The sequence below is a fragment of the Pantherophis guttatus genome, chromosome 4 (assembly GCF_059756535.1).
Source record: "Pantherophis guttatus breed Tessera chromosome 4, ASM5975653v1, whole genome shotgun sequence".
In the NCBI taxonomy this organism is placed as follows: domain Eukaryota; kingdom Metazoa; phylum Chordata; class Lepidosauria; order Squamata; family Colubridae; genus Pantherophis; species Pantherophis guttatus.
The window spans coordinates 745,998-765,374 of record NC_142066.1 but is presented as its reverse complement, the minus strand read 5'-3'; the positions used below and the strand labels follow the sequence as shown (position 1 = coordinate 765,374).

The following is a 19,377-nucleotide window of genomic DNA, read 5'->3' as shown; positions in this document are numbered from 1 at the left end:
CCAACACCCCACGCGATCTTTGATTCAATCCTTCTGTTTGCCAAGGAGCTCCAAAGTCTGGGAGACTTCAGACGTGGTGGGCCACTCTGGATGCCCACCTGGACAGAGGTGGAGGGGGGCAACCGCCCCCCTCGCAGGAAGGAAAGCCCTCCGTTCCTCCTCTGCCCAGCAGCCCAATTCCGGGAGGGCTGGAGATGCCAGGGCTGCTTCTGGCTCCCAACCAGCCTCTTATCGGCAGTGGCACCTCAGCCGGGCAGTGGAAAAAAAGCTATTTCCGGCCAGCTGAGATAAGGCCGTCTTCTCACACACAGCCTGCATGACACAATGCTCTTGCACAACAGCAGAGGTCAACCCCTCCCGCTCCCATGTGAGAATGTGGGAATTCCCTCCAGCGGCTCTCTCCACCGCCTGGCCCCTTCGGACACACAACGCAGACTCCGATTCCCATCCTTCGTTGGTCAGTTGAAAAGTCTTCCAAGACCTGGGTGGCCCACGGCTTCCTTGGCCCAGCCTCGGTGGGAGTTTTGGAGCTGTTTGAGGAGGAAGACTTCACTTCCATCAGGGGTGTCCAAATGTGGCCACTTTTTAAGACTTGTGGACTTCAACTCCCAAGAATTCCCGATCCAGCTGCTTTTTTCCACTTTGCAGAAAGGAAGATATGTTTACTGCATTCCACTAACTTTTTTTTTTTTAAATTTGATTTATATGCCGCCTTTCTCCGGAGACTCAGGGCAGCTTACAATGCGTGAAGCAATAGCCTTCATCCTTTTGTACATTTATAGTATAAAGTCAGCTTATTGCCCCCACAAACTGGGTCCTCAATTTACCTACCTTAGAAAGGATGGAAGGCTGAGTCAACCTTGAGCCTTGGAGAGATTCGATCCAGCAGAAATTGCAGGCAGCTGTGTTAATAACAGGGTGCACTAAACCACTGTACTATCAAGGCTCCTTGATAGTAACTATTAAGTTACCCTATCAAACAATGCGTTGAAGTAGTCTAGCCACAGAGGTCCTTGTCCTATCCATGCTGAATTCTGGTAAACCCTTGCTGGCTGGGGAATTCTGGGAGTTGAAGTCTGCAGGGGTTGGACACCCCCGACTTAAATTCTCACAGAATGCAGAAACCTCACCCAGGATGACTGCCTGGTGACCATTTTCGTGTTGAGAAAAGGGGGAACCGGCTTCTCTACAGGAGACACAGCCCCTCCTTTCTTTTTAACTGCCTCCCCCAATAAAGGCCAGGGGTCTTGAATGCCAAGAAGGCGGCAGGGGCTGCCAGGACCCCCACCCAAGCAGGCCCTCCTCCGGGGAGGAATTCTGAAGCTGCCTTGGCCAGGGTCCAAGGGCCGGAGGAAGCAAAGCCAATTGGGTGGGTGTATTTCCCCAAAACCCACTGGGCCCTGAGGCTGCCAAGGGCTCCTCTCCAGGGGCTCTGGGGCTGCTGATCGAGGCCACCCCTTCGCTGGGCTGAGAGGAATGCAGCGGTCCAGGTACCTCGCCACTTGGGGGGCAGAGAGAAAGGGGCAACTGACAAGCCCCCCCTGCCTAGGCACATCCAGGGAGATGCAACCTCAGGGAAGGGGGCTGGGCAGAGACACCCCTTCCATCCAAATGTTTTTAGGGCCCTCCCTCGCAGGCTTAACCCCCATGGTTGCCCCCCACACACCCGATCCCCTGGCCCAGGGGTGAAATGCTCCCGGTTCAGACCAGATCACCCGATCTGGTAGCGATGGTGGTGGGTGGTTCATAGCAACCCCCCCCCCCCAGCTGAGCATCACGATCATCAGAGGCTACAAACTTTTCGGTCAAAAAAATGCTCTTAAAAGCCTCTGATGATCCCAGCTGAGTTGCCTGATCGTCAGAGGCTTTTTTTTTGGCTGAAGAGGTTGTAGAAAAAAATGCTTTTAAAAGTAAAATAAAAAAAGTTGGCCACACCCACCCAGTCACATTACCCCCCCCAAGCTACGCCCACAGAACTGGTAGTAACAAATTTTACATTTCGGCCCCATCTACAATATCCTAGGGTTGAAATGAGGGGTCCTTGGTGCTCTCTGAGCTGGGTGTTTTCTTGCAGACGTTTCATCACCCAGCTAGGGAACATCATCAGTGCTAGGAGGGAGGGGGGTTGTGGAGAGGAGGAGGAGGAAAAGGGCTGATGGGGTCCTTGGTGCTCTCTGAGCTTGTTTTCTTGTGGACATTTCATGACCCATCTAGGTAACATCAGCAGTGCCGAAAAGGAATGAGATTTTCAGAAAGGAAGGGAAACGACTGTAGGTCCTTACTTCTGCCTGAACTTGGTTGTCTTCTTGCAGACGTTTCATGACCCATCTAAGGAATATCATCAGTATGACGATCATTGATGAATGTCATCTACCTCTGATATTTCCTAGCTGGGTCATGAAAAGCTCTACAAGAACCCCACCCAACTCGGCCCCCAGGACCCCTCAGCATTCCAACCCTGGGCTACAAATATTCTCCTTTATTGGTACACAGGGGGTTTATTTGGGGGGAACACAAAGGGGCCTCGGACCAGACCCGAAGCCAGTAGCCCCCTCCTCCACCAGTCTTTTCGGGACCCTCCAATGAGAGTGCGGGGGAGGCCCCAGGCCTTCCTCCTCTTTCTCTTCCCCTCCGGCTACTCGGGGGCGGCGCGCAAGACGCGGATGTGGATGGCGGAGTTGTGCCGGGCGCGGGCCAGCGGCTCGTCCCGGTCGCCCTCGGGCTCGGCCACGTCGGCCAGCTGCACGGTGGAGGTGTTGGCGGCCAGGCAGAGGGTGCCGCCGCCCGTGGCCTCCAGCTGCAGGGCGATGTTGATGGCGCGGTTGATGGCCAGGCCCAGCCCGTGGATGCACAGCTCGGCGCAGCCCCCGCCGGGCGCCAGCAGCTTCTGGCAGCGGCTCAGCTGCGCCCTGAAGTCCGTCTTCATGTTCACGTAGATGTCGCCCCGGCGACGGGGAAGGCGGCGGGGCAGGCGGCGGCGCAGGGCGCGCTCCGGCTCGCTCGGGGGGCCCGGCTCGGCCATGCAGTCCTGTGGGGGAGACACCGGCAAAGGAGACGTTGCGGACCCCTGGCCACCCACCTCGCGCGCAAAACGGGGTCCCCTTCGGCCTCCCTGCGCGTGCACGAGGGGCCTGGGGGCGTGCACCCGCTGGACCCCCTGCAGCAAAAGCAAACCCGCTCCCCCCCCCGCCTCCCTGCACGTGCACGAGATGATCTGGGGGCGCGCACCTATTGCGTCCCCCTGCGCGCAAGACTCCCCCCCCGCCCTCCGTGCGCGTGCACGAGGTGGTCTGGGGGTGCCCCCTGCGCGCAAAAACGGGGTCCCCTTCAGCCTCCGTGCGCGTGCACGAGGGATCTGGGGGCGTGCACCCGCTGGCCCCCCTGCTGCAAAAGCAAATCTGTCCCCCCCCCAGCCTCCCTGCACGTGCACGAGATGATCTGGGGGCGCGCATCTGTCCGGCCCCCTCCCCGCGCGCGCAAGACGGGCTCCTCTCCCCGCCCCGGCTTCCGTGCGCGTGCATGGGATGGCCTGGGGGGCGCGCCCGCAAGGAGTCCCCGCCCTCCCAGCCCGGAGAGAAACGCCTGCGGTCGGTTGGCCGGGGATGATGGGCTTTGCAGTGCCACGTCTGGGAAAGGCTGAGCGGCAGCCGTCCTACCCGGCAGGGCCGGCGCAGCTCCCTTGATCCCCCCGCTCCCTCCCGTCCCCGAGGGGCTGCGCTGGGGGGGCAGGAAGGGTCCCACCGACCTCTGATCCCGGCGCCCGCGGCTGCCTGGCCGGAGCCTCCCGCGACCGCAGCGCAGCCAGAGGGAGAAGCGCACGTGGTCCGCCGGCCGGGGCTGACCCGGAAGTCCGCGTTGGAGGCGAGGGGCCGCTCTGCGCTTTTCCCCTCTATCGGGGCGGGTGCGCGTGCGCGGGGGGGGGCTCCGGGCTGCCCCCTGGCGGTGGAAACGCGATTTTTCTCCCATCTTTGCTTAAAAGATTTCATTTCTGTAAAAAGCTTTAGAAGCTGCGCTTTTCTCCCTTCCTGATGCAACTGAGTTGACTTTTTATTTTATTTTATTATTTTATTTTATTTTATTTTATTTATTTATTTATTTATTTATTTAATTTTATTTTATATATTATTTTTAGTTTTAGTTTTTAGTTTTATTTTTACTTTTTATATCCCACCTTTATTACTTTTTATAAATAACTCAAGCTGGCACCTATACCTAATACAATGTAGTCCTTGACTTACAATCTTTCATTTAGTGACTGTTTGTTCAGTCACTGGACAAAGTGACTGTTTCTCGCTCTTATGGCCATTGCACTCCCTATGGTCACGTGATCTGAATTCATGCAGTTGGCAACTGGCATGTACTTATGACAGTTGTAATGTCCGGGGGGTGCAGGGGGGGGTCATGCAACCTTCTGACAAGCAAACAGGGAAGCAAACAGGGAAGTCCAATTTAATTAACATCTGTGGAAAGAAAGATCATAAAATGGAGCAGAATTCAATGGTCCCACTTAGTAACAGAAATGTGGGGCTCAATTGTGGTTGTAAGATGAGAACTTACTGTACTCCTTCCTCTTCATATGAATTCTAGAATAGAATTCTTTATTTATTGGCCAAGTGTGATTGGACACACAAGGAATTTCTCAGGGTACATAAAAAAACAAGATACATTCATCAAGAATCATAAGGTACAACACTTAATGATCGTCATAGGATACAAATAAGCAATCAGGAATATGGTATATGCCAATGCTTTCCAAGGGTTTGCGTTCAAGGCAGATTTCTCCTCTTTCCTCTTCACAGCAACCCTGCGAGGTGGGACGGCCGAAGAAATGGCCTGAGGGAGTGACCAGATATCTGTGCTGGAACGATGGGTGTTGTGATCCCAACCCTTCTGGCATGGGTCTCTGAGTCAAGTGCTCTGGGCTCCCCACATGCATTTCAATTCTCTTCTGGATTTTTTAGATCAATGTTTTCAAACGTGGCCCCTTTAAGACTTGTGGACTTCAATTCCCAGAATCCCCCAGCCAGCAGGAACTTTGGTTTGTCCATCGTTCCTCATGTTTCCATCCTTCAATGACCGACCACAGAGACCAGCACAGCCCTCGGGGAAGGATTTCAGGATTTTGCCTGGCCAATCAGGCGGGACCCACAAACCGAAACGGGTCACGGCTGCCCCCGGGAGACTGACCGAACCTCTTTTCCGGTTTGCAAATGAATGAACCCACAAGGGCCCGAATAACAGGATAACAGAGCTGGGAGGGACCTTGGAGGCCATCTAGTCCAACCCCCTGCTCGAGCAGGAGACCCTATATACCATTTCAGACAAATGGCTGTCCAGTCTCTTCTTCAAAACCTCCACAACCTCCGGGGGCAACTTCTGTCCCCTTATTCTCCAGCTGGCCCTTGAGAGGATGGTCTTTTGACTCCTGCTTCTCCGTCAGATTCTCCTGAGCGAACTGGAGGGAGGAACCCGCCTGGTTTCTCTTCCACGGGACTCACAGAGCGAAAAAAAATGGACCCACAACACAATGTGGTGGGCTCGTGTGGATTTCTGTCCCTCTGGGGAGGATTGGGGAGCCCTTGAGAGGGCAGCCCGGCTGCGGCCCATCCTCCATCTTGTCTGGGGATGAAAAGCAGAGATGATGGAGGAGGAGGAAGACTGTGGGTTTCTTGGGAGACTCTGAGCTGGGTGGTTTCCTTATAGACGTTTCATGACCCAACTAGGGAACATCATCAGTGGGAGGAGGAGGAGGACTGTCAAAACTATAAGGCATTTGCCTGGCTCCTTATGACACACGTTTGGAACAGTGCTCCTGATTGTCTTTCCTCCCTCCCTTCCACAGAGATCGTCATTCTAGAGCCGCGTTTCTCAACTGTGGCCAGTTTTGATACATGTGGACTTCAACTCCCAGAATTCCCCAGCCAGCAAGGGTCTACCAGAATTCAGCACTTACTGGACAAGAACAAATGTGGCTCCACTATGTATTTTATCACTTTTTTTTTTTTTGATAGGGTAACTTTCTTAATAGATGCTGGGAATGTGGTCCATGTAATATATCTTGACTTCAGCAAAGTGAGAAAAAAAAAAGATGGCTGGGGAATTGTGGGAGTTGAAGTCCACAAGTCTTCAAGTTGTCGAGGGTTGAGAACCTTTGTCCTGGAGTAAACGGCATTGAGATTCACAGGATGCTCGTCCTGGGCTGTCCTTCCTTCTGTTATATTTGGGGATCTCTGCTGGGGGCTTCTCTTTTGAGCAGGTTGGGTGGGCAAAGGAGGGCGGGGAAGCTCTTTGGGGGGGGGCAAGGACCACAATCAAGCACCAACCAGGCCTGAAGACCAGGAAGGACACTGCTGGCTGAACTCAAGATGCCCCATGATGGCACTATTGGCCTGCAGGTGCTGAGCAAGCCCCCAAATTAAATCCACCTACACCCCAAAGAGAAGCAGGAGAGTGAGGTGGGGTGGCCCCCTCGGTGAGCAGAATTTGGCACTCGGGTGCAAGAAAGCGGAGTGGGGGGGGGCGACCTTAGACAGGGCATGGGCCGAACCTCTTTTAAAACCCCACCCTGACGAAATAAAGCTTTTTTGTTTTTTCTTAAAAACCCCACACATTTATTTATTTATTTGGTCAGGCCTTCCCAAACAAAACACAACCAGGAGCAATTTTTAAGAACTCAGACCCCCCCTCCCCCCCCCCATTCAGGAAATCGGGGGTGCCATCCGGGCACCCGGTAGAAATGGACGAAGGAAGGTTGGAGCACAGAACGGGCGAGGCGGCCTCTCTTTCCTGAGCCCCCTGCGTTCCACCCCCACTAATCTTGGAGGGGAGGGCTCTTGGGCACAACAGGGGGCGTGGCGGGAGGGGAGGGAGGGAGGGCAGAGCAAGGACTGCAGTGGGGAGTGGATTTTGCCACCCAGGCCAAGAAGGGCTGCAGCGGTCCTGGAGACGGTGGGAGGGAGGGCGGGGGGGGCAGGACCAGCGACTCAGGGGCATTTCCTCTCTACACACTGTTTGCCCCCCTCTTCGTACTCCTGCTTGGAGATCCACATCTGTTGGAAGGTCCCCTGGAAAAGGAAATAGATGGTGAGAGGCCCCCTCCCCAGCCCCCTCCATCCCACCCACCCCCTCAGCCCCACAGATCGGTGCCCGGTGCCTTGGGCAACCCCTGCGCAAGGCAGACACAGAGTACAGCCCTGAGACTTCGGAGAGGGGCGGCATATAAATTGAATTAATTAAATTAAATTAAATTAAATTATAAGCTACCTCCAGACCTCACCTCTTGCAGGCAACCCCCACTCCTCCCCTCCTCCCCTCCCAGGGGCCCCTCCCACGATTTCACCCCCCCCCACTCACTAGAGAAGCCAGGATGGAGCCCCCGATCCAAGGGCTGAACCGCCGTTCCATGGTGCTGTTGCTGGCAATCAGCTTCAGCCGCATGCTCTGGGGGAGGGGGAGAAGAGGGTCACAGGTGGGGGGGGCTCTGAATCCATGGGGGGGGTGTTTCCTGAGCAACCGTCATTCTCAATTCAAGTCCTGACTCCCCAGGGAAGTGCGATTTTATTGTTCTCTTTTAATTGACTTTAGAAAAAATAGAAAATCCCTTTTAGAAGGAGAGCAGCCCAGGAGCCGGACGGAAACTTTTCCAATGCAGTGATTTTATTTAAGTTACGAAGAAACGGTTGCAGGATTTGGGTTTGGCCAGTCTAGAGAAAAGGAGGACTGGGCAGGACGATGACATGATAGCCACATTCCAATATCGGAGGGGCTGCCCCAAAGAAGAAGAAGGGGTCCCCCTATTCTCCAAAGCTCATGAAGGCAGCAGGACAAGAAGCAACGGATGGAAACTAAGCAAGGAGAGAAACAACCTGGAACTAAGGAGAAACTTCCTAACAGGGAGGACAGTTAACCAGTGGAACTGCTTGCCACCAGAAGTTGTGGGGGCTCCATCACTGGAGGTTTTTAAGAAGAGATTGGACAACCATTTGTCTGAAACGGTATAGGGTTTCCTGCTTCAGCAGGGGGCTGGACTAGAAGACCTCCAAGGCTCCTTCCAGCTCTATTCTGATTGATTGATTGATTGATTGATTGATTGATTGATTGATTGATTGATTGATTGATATTCAAGGGGCAGAAGATTTAGCGAGCTGGGTGCATCGGGAGAGCCGCTTACCCACTCCTGAAAAAAAAAGTCCTTTTTCCCCACGGTGCCCTGCAATCGCCCTCCTATCTCCAGCAGTATTTTTTGGGGAGAGCCGTTGGGGGGGCCCCAACTGGCAAGAAGCCTCGCGGGCATTTGACGGTGCCGCCCACGGGGAGTCCCGCTGGCCTCGGGCAGATGAGCCAAGCGGGGTAAAGGGGAGCCCTCCCCCCCAAAGCCCCATGGCCAGCTGCCCTCGTGGGCCCCCTGGGCTCCTCCGCAGGCGCAGGGCTCTCACCGGCGGGGTCTTCTGCGAGAGCTCCCGGTTGAGGCGATCGGTGAAGCCCTGCAGGAGGGTGTTCCCGCCCGTGACGATGACGCTGCCGTAGAGACCCTGCGGGATTGGGGGAGGGGGCGTCAAGGGGGAAAGAGGCCGGATGGCTGAGCCCGCACAGCCCCCTCGGCTGCCTTTCAGAGATTCCTGAGTTTTTCCACTCGGCTGGCTCCAAGGAATCTTCCCAAGGCTCCGAGATCCCTGTGGATCCTCCCTCCCTCCCCTCCCTCCCTCCCTCCCTTCTGTGGTCTTTCCTTCCTTCCTCCATTCCTCTTTTTCTTCTTCCTTCCTCCATTCCTCTTTTCCTTCTTTCCATCCATTCCTTTTCCTTCCTTCCTTCTTCCTTCCTTTCTTTCCTCCATTCCTTCTTTTCTTTCTTCCCTTCTTTCCATCCCCTCCTTTTCCTTCTTTCCTTCTTCCTTCCTTTCCTTCTTTCCTCCATTCCTCTTTTCCTTCTTTCCTTCCTTCCTTCCTTCCTCTTTTCTTTCTTTCCTTCTTTCCATCCCCTCCTTTTCCTTCCTTCCTTCTTCCTTCCTTTCTTTCTTTCCTCCATTCCTCTTTTCCTCTTTTCCTTCTTTCCTTCCTTCCTCCATTCCTCTTTTCCTTCCTCCATCCCTCCCTCCCTCTCTCCTTCATTGTTTGTTTGTTTGTTTGTATCTCATTGCAGTATCCACTCTGGGCAGCTTACAATGCATCAAAAACACAAATACAAATAAATTAAGCATGAGAAGGATTGGAACTCCCTAGGAGCCATTACGTAAGTGTGAAAAGGTGGGAGCTTCCCACTTTTTGCCCCTTGTGGTTCTGTGAGGAGGGGGCCAGGAGCCCCTTCTTCCACCCGACCCCTGTTTCTCTTCAAAGGGAGAGGCTTTGGGGAGCCTCGGGGGGCTCCGAGGGGCTGGTGGGGGAATGGGGAATTCAGTGTTCCAGCCGAGACAGAGTCCTGGGGGGCTTTGGGTGGGGAGGGGAAACTGGGAGAGGGGGACTCACCGGTCGTATGTCGATGTCACACATCCCGATGCTTGTGGTGACCACATGGCCAACGCCCAGCATGGTGTTTCCAGACAGACCCTGAGAAACAGAGGAGGGTGGGGAGGGGGTCATGACAGCCAGAGTTCGGGTGTACAAAGCAAAATCGCCCATGCACACGTCTGACACACAAAACATTCCCAGATTGCAAATTTGGGGGTCTAACAGGAACATAAACTGGAGGGGGGAGATTGGGGGGGGTCCAGGGTCCGGCCACGTAGGGCCACATTTGCATAGCCACTGGGGGGAGGGTACAAGCACCAAGGAAGCACCAATATGAATGTAACCCCCCCTCCCCAAAGGCCTCGATTCGGGGGTGCTGGACCCCCAGAACAACCCATCACAAGGAGCCCCCCAACCTTTTCACCAGGAGCAAAGCATGACCAGCCGTGGACAGTTAACTGAGCCAGAAGGAAGTCCAGCCGTCTCCCGGTGTCCGCTCTGCTTGTGCTTAAAAGACCACACCGATCTGGGCTGGATTCACACAACCCTTCAGCTCCTCAACTGGGTTGGCCCCATGCAGCAGTCATGCCTGCCTATTGCGCAGCCCCAGGGGGCTTGGCCTGCCCCCTCTTTGAGGGAGAGTCCTGGGTCTCCATTAGCACAGGGGGTCTCCAATCTCGGCCACTTTAAGACTTGTGAACTTCAACTCCCAGAATGCCCTGGGACTAATGCATTCCTAATCACCCATTGTGGCCTATGTACTCTCTTGTAATCCCTTCCTCTGCGATCTCTCTGTTCTAGGAGATAGGAGAAAAAGAACAGGCATGGCTGGCTGAGGAATTCTGGACGTTGAAGTCCCATGAGTCATAAAATTGCCAAGTTCGGAGACCCCTGGCCTAGAGCAATGGGGTGGGGTGGTTGAGGGGTGTTTGCATCCTCTCCCACTGGCCCCCAAGTCTTAAAATGGCCGAGGTTCGAGACCCTTACTCTAGCAAACCAGCACCTTGGCTGCTGCCTGCCCCAACGTGCTTGCACATCCCACCTACCCAGATACCCCCGGAAATGCAATGCCAGGCCCGCTCTCTGCCCTTCCTCCACTGCCCCACTCACCTTCACGTTGGAGGGGTCAAAAAGACCCTCAGGGATCCTCAGGCGCTCAGCCCCATAGTCTGTGTTGTAGCCATTGGGCATTTCGTAGTGGACAGTGGGCATCTGCGCAGCCACCCTGCTCCGAACAAGGGATGGGGGGGACAGAGAAAGTGCCAGGTCTGGCTGGGCTCTTCCCTCCAACCTTCCTCCTCCCTTACCCCTTCCCAAATGGCTTTGGGGGGGGACACAGACCCCTCCTACAAACAATGCTTCCCAGTGCCCAGGACACCTTTGTCCTTGCCAGACCTCCCTGGGATCTCCCTTCATTCCTTTTCCTCCCCACCTCATTCCTTTTCCCCTCTCAAAACCTGGAAAGATACAATCTATCAATCAATCGATTAGAATTGAGTTGGAATACACCTAGGAGGTCTTTTCTAGTCTAACCCTCTGCTCAAGCAGGAGACCCCAGACCTGTGATGGGTAACCTCTTTGCCAAAAGCAGAGGTCACGTGGGGTAGTCACGTGTGTGCGTGCCCACACCCATAATTCTATGCGCCCTGCGATCCACCTGACGCATGTGTGCGCGATCCCCTCGCACGACCCTCACTTTTGGTACGTGATGGCCTGGTGGGCCCGGTAGGCCCGGGTTTTTGCTCTCCCCAGGCTCCAGAGCCTCTCTAGGAGCCTGGGGAGGGCGAAAACAGCCTTCCCCACTACCCCAGAGGCCCTCCGGAGGCTGGAAATGGCCCATTTGCCAACTTCCGGTCGTACCGGATGTCATTTCAGGCCTCTGGAGGGCCTCTGAGGAGGTTGGGGAAGGCCGTTTTTGCCCTCCCCATGATCCTAGAGAGGCTCTGGAGCCTGGGGAGAGCAAAAAAAGGGCCTTCCCCACCCACCCCAGGCCCTCTGGAGGCAGGAAACTGCCTGTTTTCCTACTTCCAGGCGGCCCAGAAGGCTCGAAAATGTGCGCACTGAAGCTGAGCTTGCGTGCCCACCGATATGGCTCCGTGTGCCACCTGTGGCACACATGCCATAAATTTGCCATTATTACTATTATTAGTTCAATTTATATGCCACCTTTCTCTGGTGACTCAGGGCGGCTGAGTCTTTAAGGCCCTAGAACATTTTCGACAACTGGCTGTCCAGTCTCTTCTTAAAAACTTCCATTGACGGAGCATTTGCAACTTCTGGTGGCAAGGAGTTCCACTGGTTCATTGTTCTCAATGTTAGAAAGTTTCTCCTTAGTTCCAGGCTGATTAGATTAGATTCCCTTCTTGTAAACCAGAAGTTTCATTTCTCCCACCAAGGATGCAACACGAGCCCCTTTCATGGCATCCGTCTCATTCTGATCCTGGATCTGGTCTCCAGCAGGGCCCTTCGGCCATGACGGGCACAGGAAAGGAGCTCGGATTTTTAAAATGTTAAATTTTAAAAATTTTAAAATTTTAATTTTTAAAAATTTTAAAATTTTAAAATGAGAAGCTTTTTTTGAAATTCAACGTTTGGAAAAGGTTTTGTTTCTAATCGGAGTCAGTTTATTCTTCCAGGCTTTCAGACTCCAGTTGGAGCCCATCATCAGCAAACGTCTTTCTCTTCAGAAGGTTGAACTTACATGGTTCCTGTTTTATGTAGCTTTGAGTTGTTGATCACTGTGTGTTGGTGGCTGGCTACTAAGTCGTTAATTGTTCTTTCCTTGGGCCACTAAGAGACTTTTAAACTGGTAATAAATCAGCACTCCTATTGACTGATTCTCAGACTTCCATGATTTCTCTGGCTATTTTTGTCCCTGCTCAGCCAACCATCGTAGTAGCTGTGAAACTGCATGCATGTCCTTGCTGAGGCTACCAATAAATTCATCTAACCGCTTACAACATTATCCTGGGACACATATATTTAAACCTTCATTGGCAAGGGGTTTCCCCCCCCCTCCTACAGCCCACTCAAGGTGGGATGAGTGGAGGAAGGTGATGTGCGTCTGAGGCCAGAGAGATCAGGGGCTATTTGTGACTCTCAGGTCCAGCCTACCTTACAGGGCTGTTTTTCTGGAAACAACCTTAGGGAGCTCCACAGCCTTGAACTCTCAAAGCAGGAAATAGATTCCGGCCTTTTTCCTCCTGCTCCCAGAATTCCCAGCAGCATGCCTGAAAGAGGGGGATTCTGGGAGATGCAGTCCCAACCCATTGGGAGGGCAGCCAGCAGGCTGGGCAAGACTGGGCCAAAGGAAACCCAAGACATAGCCCCCCACCCCGCATTCCTTCGAATGAGACCCTCCCCGTCTTGCAAACTGCCAATATTCAGCCTGATACTCACTGCTCGTCATATGGTGAGTCAGAAACTTGCAGGACGGATGCCTGGAAGTCTTGTATCACCTCCTGTGGGAGTCGGCAGGGACAGAGAGGGGGGAGGTCAGCATATCCAGGGCCTGCACAGAAGCCCCCTCCCTGACACACACCTGCCCGCCTCCCAACCCGGGAACAAGCCTTGATCCTAAACCTATCAGCCGACCACCTCCGTTTTTGACCTGTGTGCAGCATATTTCCCCGTCCATTCTGGGCATCTTTGGGCCTTTGGCAGTCCAAGGGCCCCTCCCTCCCTCCGTCCCCCAAGGGCCCCAAGGGCTCACGTTGCACATGTAGCTGTGCCAGGATTTGCTGACTTGGGGCAGCTTCTCCTTCTTCTTCCAGTTTGGGGGGGCTCCTTCACGCACAGCTTCCTGGGGGAGAAAGATGGGGGGGCTTGCAGGTTGTGGGAGCACCTCCACTTGCGACCTTCTCTGGACCCAGCTGTCTGTAAGAGGAGGGGCTCTCTGCAGCCCCCTCCCCATTTCCAGAAACCTCTAACAGATTAACAGAGTTGGAAGGGACCTTGTAGGACTTCTAGTCCAGGGGGTCTCCAACCTTGGCAACTTTAATCCTGATGGACTTCAACTCCCAGAATTCCCCAGCCAGCTTTGGGAATTCTGGGAGCTGAAGTCCTCCAGGCTTAAAGTTGCCAAGGTTGGAGACCCCTGTTCTAGTCCACCCCACCCCACCCGCCTGAGCATCCCTTCATCACTGGAAGCTTTGAAGGAGCGACTGGACTTCTTTCTCTTCTTGAAAACGTCCAGCTCAGGACAGGCACTTGGCTGGGGGCTTCCCGTTCTGAATGATGCTTTTCCCACCCCCATTCCTTGCACTTCTTCCTAGCAGCAGACTGAACTGAATGCCCAGCCCCGGTTGGCCCCCCAGGATCCATTGCTCTGTGCTGGGGTACAAGGGGAAAGGGGGAGCCCTACCTTGGCTGCGATCATATACGGAGGGATGATTTCAATATTCATCTCTTGGAAAAGTTCACGGCACTGCATGGAGATGAAGTCGCCGGCCAGGGGGGATTTGACAATTCCTGCAATTGGGGAGGGGGAGAAGAGGAGGGAGAGCGAGAAAAGAGGGAGAAAAGGAAGGGAGGAAGAGGAGAGGAGAGAAAGGACACAGGGAGGGAGAGGGAAGGGGAGAGAGAGAGAAGGGAGGGAGAAAAGAAAGAGAGGGAGAGGAGAGGAGAGGAGAGGAGAGGAGAGGAGAGGAGGAGAGGAAGGAAGGAAGGAAGGAAGGAAGGAAGGAAGGAAGGAAGGAAGGAAGGAAGGAAGAGCTGGCCCCAGTGTCCCCTATATGTCTTAATTTTCCCCCTTGGCAGCATCTTCTTCTTCCCCACAAAACCTCCCCCCCCAATGATTTGGACCCCCAAACCCACCAAACTTCCTCCTGCACCTGCCAAAGGCTCCGAGGCCTGGCCCAGCACACCAGGGGACGGTGGGGCAATTTTTATGCCAGAGCTCCCTGGCATCCTGGCACGGCCCCCAGAGCTTGGCACTGGGCCTAGCGGACTTCACAATAACAGAGACCAGAAGGCCCCCTCCCTCCGAAGACGGCGACCCCCCACCTTGCTGCAGGATGTAGCCGTCGTGCACCGGGATGGCTGTGGTGTGGGTCGCCCCACTGTCGAGGACCAGGCCGGTGCTGCGTCCGTTGGCAAAGCTGGTGGAGCAACGTCAAGGCTTTGGCGAGGCAGGGGTCCCGTAAAGGGGGGCGGGGGAGAAGAAGCCGTGTCCCCCTCCCCAGTCTTTTCCCTCCAGGCTCCCAGGCGGCAGGAGCGATCAGGGGGCTCCCGACCTCTGCCGAGGAAGACGGCGCCTGGGGGCAACCAGGCCGGGGGGGGGGTCCCAGCGCCGAGAGGATACGCCGTGAGCACCGCCGTCTTGCAAAGGAAGAAAGCCGGGATGGTGTAATGCTCGAACATCAGCTCCGTCAGCTTCTCCCGCTTGGCCCGCGTGTTCCACTGGAGGGAGGGGAGGGGGCGGAGGGTCAGAAGAGGGCAGAAGCCCACCGCCGAAGGAGGAGGGAGGTGGGGGTGTCTCCTCCCCCCCCCGATACCTACCGGGGCCTCTGACATGAGGACGGGGTGGAGGTTGGGCTCCGATTTGATGTGCTTGTTGTAGGTGTGGTCCAGGATGGCTTGGAAGCAGCCCCAGTCTTCGACTGAGGGCGGGGGAGAGGAGAAACGGGGGTGATAAAGGAGAACCGCCCCCACCCCCAGCTGCCGGCTCCCCACCGCGGGGCCCTTCCCTCCCCAGGCACCGCTTGGGATGGTCTTCTCAAACCACCGAGCGGAGGAGCCTCTGGTGGACTCAAGGTGGACTCAAGCCTCTGGTGGACTCAAGGATTGGGGGGTTCAGGCCAGGGGTCCCTCTTGGAGCCCCCCTGGGCCTCTGCCTCTCTCTCTCTGCCCCCCCCGCCCGCCCTCGTACTCATCCCGTTCTTGAGGGGCGAGACGATCTCCGTGTTCTCCCGCGGGACGTGCAGGGAGTTGGTGTCGATGTAGTAGACCTTGCCGGATTTGGTCTCCTTGTCGCCGTCCAACTCCATGGCCGACTCGTCGTGGGACAGCAGGCCCACCGTGGTGGGGAAGTCCGCCTGCAAGCAGAGCAGGCGCCGTGGGGCAGGGGGCTCCGGGATCGGGGGCCGGGGCTGGGCCTCTGCAAAGAGGGCCCCTGCCTGCCAAAGAAACCCACCACCTCCGGGGGGACTGGAGGAGAAGCGGGGTCCGTCTCCTACCTTCGGACAGTCTTCCCCAGCATAGCCGGCCCGGACGGAGAACGAGCCGATGTCAAAGACCAGGGCCCCGACCTCGTCTGCAAGGAAGGCATCGGCCACCCGGGTGAGGAGGGGGGAGAGGGATGCAGTCGCCCCCCAATTTGTTCCCTTACAGCCTAAAGGAGGCCTTTTAATTCACATGTTAACACTTCCAACTCATCCAGGGGCTTAATTCACCCAAGTGCCGCGAATAGAGAGGCCCAGAGCGCCGGATTTAAGGATACGGGCTCGGCAGGCGGCAGTTTGGATCCCTGGACTATACGGGGGTGGGTGGGTGGGAGGTGGACTGGATGGCCTCGAGGGCCCCTTCCGGCTCTTTCCGATTTTATCATTTCCACTTTGCACCCTGCAAGGTTGGCTTCTTTTGTTGCTGGCTGTACAGGAAGGTGGCTGCGAAATTGGGAGGAGGGGGCGACTGATGGGGGAGGAGAGGGACGCGGGAATGGACCCATCCAGAGCATCCGAGTCCGCCCTCTTCCCGCCACCCCGCTCCCCTGGAAGAGGAACCGCGGATGCCTCCTTGTAGGCCAGCCGCCCTGCGGGATGGAAGCCGGGCACGATTCCTGCCCGCGGAGAAGCAGAGAGGCGTCGCGCCAGGCCGCTTAAGCAAGTGAGCCAAGCCGCACACAGCAAGGTAAGGGAGGGGGGGAGGACCTCGGACCCTCCTCCCTCGGCCGCTCGGGCAAAGGACCAGAATCCCAACCCGGCACCGGCTCAGGCTGCTAGAATTCCCAGCGCCCGCTTGCCCCGGCCGGGAGCCTCTTGGAGGGCAGGCGCGGGGGCCGAGGTGGGGCGAGGGGCAGCCCTGCCTACCTCCTCCGTAGACCCCTCCGCTCATCCCGCTCCGGGTGCGGGGCCAGTGGGCGTCGCGGTGGGCCTGGGCGGGCTGCCGGCTCTCCCGGGGCTGGGCTGGCCAAGGCGGGCGGGTTCAGCACCTGGGCCGGCGGACAGCAGCCTGGGGAGGGGGCTGCGAAGGGAGGGGGGCCGGGAAAGACGGGAGGGGGTGGGCGGGAGGCCTGGCGTCTCGGCCAATCGGGGCTGCCCACCCCTCCCCAAGAGGGTCGCTGATTGGCCGCCGTTGGAGACAATGAAGAGAAAGAAGCGATGGGCCCTTAAAGGGGCCGGGCCGGCGGGCCGGCAGGTAACCCGCGGGGGGTGGGAGGGTGGGGGGAAGCCGACCCCTCCCGGTTCAGAGAGCGGCGGGGCTGACACGGGATCGCTCATTGGAAGGTCCCGGAATGGAGGCCCTAGAATTTCGTTTAGTCTCCCTCCAATCTGGTGCCCAACTCCAACTCCCATCATCCCCCAGGTGAGTGGCGGGTTGAAAGAGGCGGCTTAATTCAGGGGCTGCCGTCCTTTCTGCCCACGCTGCAAGGGTGGAGAGCCAGCAACTGAAGAGAGGCGGAGGGACAGAGGAGGAAGGCGGCTGTGCCTCTGAGCTCGTGCAGAGCGAAGGCTTCCCGCCCAGTCGGCCTCCCCGCATTCCCAGAAGAGGAGGCGTCTTCACGACCGGGGTGAAGAATTCAGTCGGGGTTTGGATCAATGGAGGAACCCATCAGATCGGAGCTGCCATTCCGCCCACCCATGTGCCCTTTCCTGCCCCCCCCCATCGCTTGGAAATGTTCTCCCACACTCCTCCCTCCCTCCCTCCTTTTATATTTTCCCTCCCTCCCTCTTTCCTTCCTTCCTTCCTTCCTTCCTTCCTTCCTTCCTTTTCTCCCTCCCTCCTCCTCCCATCTCTTTCCTTTCTTCCTTCCATCCTTCCTTTCTCCTCTCTCCTCCTTTCCTCCCTTCCTTCTCCCTTGCTTCGTCTTCCTTCCTTCCTTCTCCCTCTCTTTCCTCCCTTCCCCCCTCCCTCCCTCTCCATCTTGCAATAAAGGCACTAAGACTAGCAGAATTTGGGGCTGGGGTGCAAGATTGAGGCAGGCGGCTTCCCCTGGATTCCCAGGTCTCTGGGAGATCCTTTGAGAGCTGTAGGCAATGTAATTTCCTTTAATGTATGCTGATTAGTGTACATTCAAAGTGACAATAAAGGCAAAGGTTCCCCTCGCACATACGTGCTAGTCGTTCCCGACTCTAGGGGGTGGTACTCATCTCCGTTTCAAAGCCGAAGAGCCAGCGCTGTCCAAAGACGTCTCCGTGGTCATGTGGCCAGCATGACTCAATGCCAAAGGCGCACGGAACGCTGTTCCCTTCCCTCCAAAGGTGGCCCCTATTTTTCTACTGGCATTTTTTACCTGCTTTTGAACTGCTAGGTTGGCAGAAGCTGGGACAAGTCACGGGAGCTCACCCCGTTACGCGGCCCTCGGGATTCAAACCGCTGAACTGCGGTCGATGGACAAGCTCAGTGTCTTAGCCACTGAGCCACTTCATCCCTATAAAGTGACAATAAAGCTATTCTATTGCTCCATTCCATTCCATTCCATTCCATTCCATTATTCTATTCTATTCTATTCTATTCTATTCTATTCTCTTCCATTCCATTCCATTCCATTCCATTCCATATTTTCTTTATTCTTCTCTTCTACTCTACTCTATTCTTCATTCCAATATTCTATTCTATTCTATTCTATTCTATTCTATTCTATTCTATTCTATTCTATTCTATTCTATTCTATTCCATTCCATTCCATTCCATTCCATTCCATTCCTAAAGGCACCCAGCCTCCACCACCCTCCTTACGCTCCTCATTGCCTGGAAGGCAGATAAATGACCCCACAAAAAAGGGAGCCAGGCTTTGAAGTAAGGGGAGGCATCAGCCATGGACAATCCTGAATGGGAATTGTCCTCCTCTTCCTCCTCCTCCTGGGTGGGACTAAAGTTGTAAGCAGAGGGCATCTATCTGTCCAGTATCTGATTTCTCCCCCCTATAAACGATGCTCAGGTTCAGTGGTTAGAAGGCCTAGAGCAGACATTGGTATTCGAACACAGATCTTTCTAACATTTGTATTTTATTGTGTTTTAATACTCTAGGTGAAATGTTAAGATACGCAGGTAGCCCTTGGCTTACAACTGAAGCCAAAATTTCTGTTGCTAAGTGAGACATTTGTTAAGTGAGTTTTGCCCCATTTTATGATTTTTCTTGCCCCGGTTGTTAACTGAATCACTGCAGTTCTGAAGTTAATAACCCAGTCATTAAGTGAATCTGGTTTCCCATTGCACTTTGCTTGTCAGAAGGTCGTAAAAGGGGATCACATGACCCCGGGAAACTGCCGTCTGGTAAATATGAACCAATTGCCAAGCATTCAAGCATCATGTGATCATGGGGAGGCTGCAACGGTCGTAAGTGTGAAAAACAGTCACGAGTCACTTTTTTCAGTGCTGTTGTCACTTTGGTCACTAAATGAACCACAGCTCGTCCATGTATGATATCCCATATGCTAAATGTAATAATTACACTCGAGCTCCCCTCTTCCCAGCCACTCTGGAGCAGCGCCAAGCTCTTGGGGTCCGGAGCGAAGACCCTCGCCAGGCCTAGTGGTTACAGTGGGTGCGAGAGCAGCAGCCTCCCAAACACGCCCTGACTCCAATTCCTATTATCCCCAGCCAGAGCGGTCTGAACCCAGGAGGTGGCCAGACAGCAGTTCTGCTCCTTCCCTTGCAGCCTGCTTGGCATCTTTCCATGCTGCAAGGCAGGCAGGTATTCCCCAGGTGCAGCTGTACCCAGGTCTGGGCTTCTGCCTGCCAGGAGTCCCTTTGACCAGCTGGCTCCCCCGGC

At 55.3% G+C, this 19,377-nt stretch overlaps 2 protein-coding genes across 3 annotated transcripts; both read right to left on the bottom strand.

Moving 5' to 3' along the window:
* Nucleotides 1-2,464: 2,464 nt before the first annotated feature.
* POP7 (POP7 ribonuclease P/MRP subunit) lies at nucleotides 2,465-3,913 on the bottom strand. Of its 2 annotated transcripts, none has more exons than XM_034436592.3 (2): nucleotides 3,746-3,913; nucleotides 2,465-3,028 (listed from the first exon to the last, which is right to left on the bottom strand). In XM_034436592.3, the coding sequence occupies exon 2, from the start codon at nucleotides 3,020-3,022 to the stop codon at nucleotides 2,636-2,638; it is 387 nt and encodes a 128-aa protein (XP_034292483.2). In that variant the 5' UTR covers nucleotides 3,023-3,028; nucleotides 3,746-3,913; the 3' UTR covers nucleotides 2,465-2,635. The 2 variants fall into 2 exon arrangements, with proteins under 2 accessions (XP_034292483.2, XP_087747723.1); XM_087891597.1 differs by having other exon boundaries at nucleotides 3,657-3,895.
* Nucleotides 3,914-4,569: 656 nt separating this feature from the next.
* ACTL6B (actin like 6B) lies at nucleotides 4,570-16,640 on the bottom strand. The gene is made up of 14 exons (XM_087891596.1): nucleotides 16,472-16,640; nucleotides 15,620-15,696; nucleotides 15,313-15,478; nucleotides 14,943-15,043; nucleotides 14,746-14,843; nucleotides 14,448-14,542; nucleotides 13,807-13,913; nucleotides 13,156-13,245; nucleotides 12,843-12,904; nucleotides 10,554-10,668; nucleotides 9,462-9,542; nucleotides 8,436-8,531; nucleotides 7,354-7,440; nucleotides 4,570-7,064 (listed from the first exon to the last, which is right to left on the bottom strand). Exons 1-14 carry the CDS (start codon nucleotides 16,494-16,496, stop codon nucleotides 6,984-6,986), a joined length of 1,281 nt encoding a protein of 426 aa, XP_087747722.1. The 5' UTR covers nucleotides 16,497-16,640; the 3' UTR covers nucleotides 4,570-6,983.
* Nucleotides 16,641-19,377: the final 2,737 nt, after the last annotated feature.

Bases quoted from the DNA above. Each gene is read 5' to 3' on its own strand.
- POP7 (XM_034436592.3), bottom strand. From the start codon at position 3,022: ATGGCCGAGCCGGGCCCCCCGAGCGAGCCGGAGCGCGCCCTGCGCCGC.
- ACTL6B (XM_087891596.1), bottom strand. From the start codon at position 16,496: ATGAGCGGAGGGGTCTACGGAGGAG. The intron at 15,044-15,312 runs GTACGAGGGCGG...CCCCGCCCTCAG, and splicing joins GCCCCTCAAGAACGGGATGA to TCGAAGACTGGGGCTGCTTC. The intron at 8,532-9,461 runs GTGAGTCCCCCT...CCAATCCCGCAG, and splicing joins GTGACATCGACATACGACCG to GGTCTCTACGGCAGCGTCAT.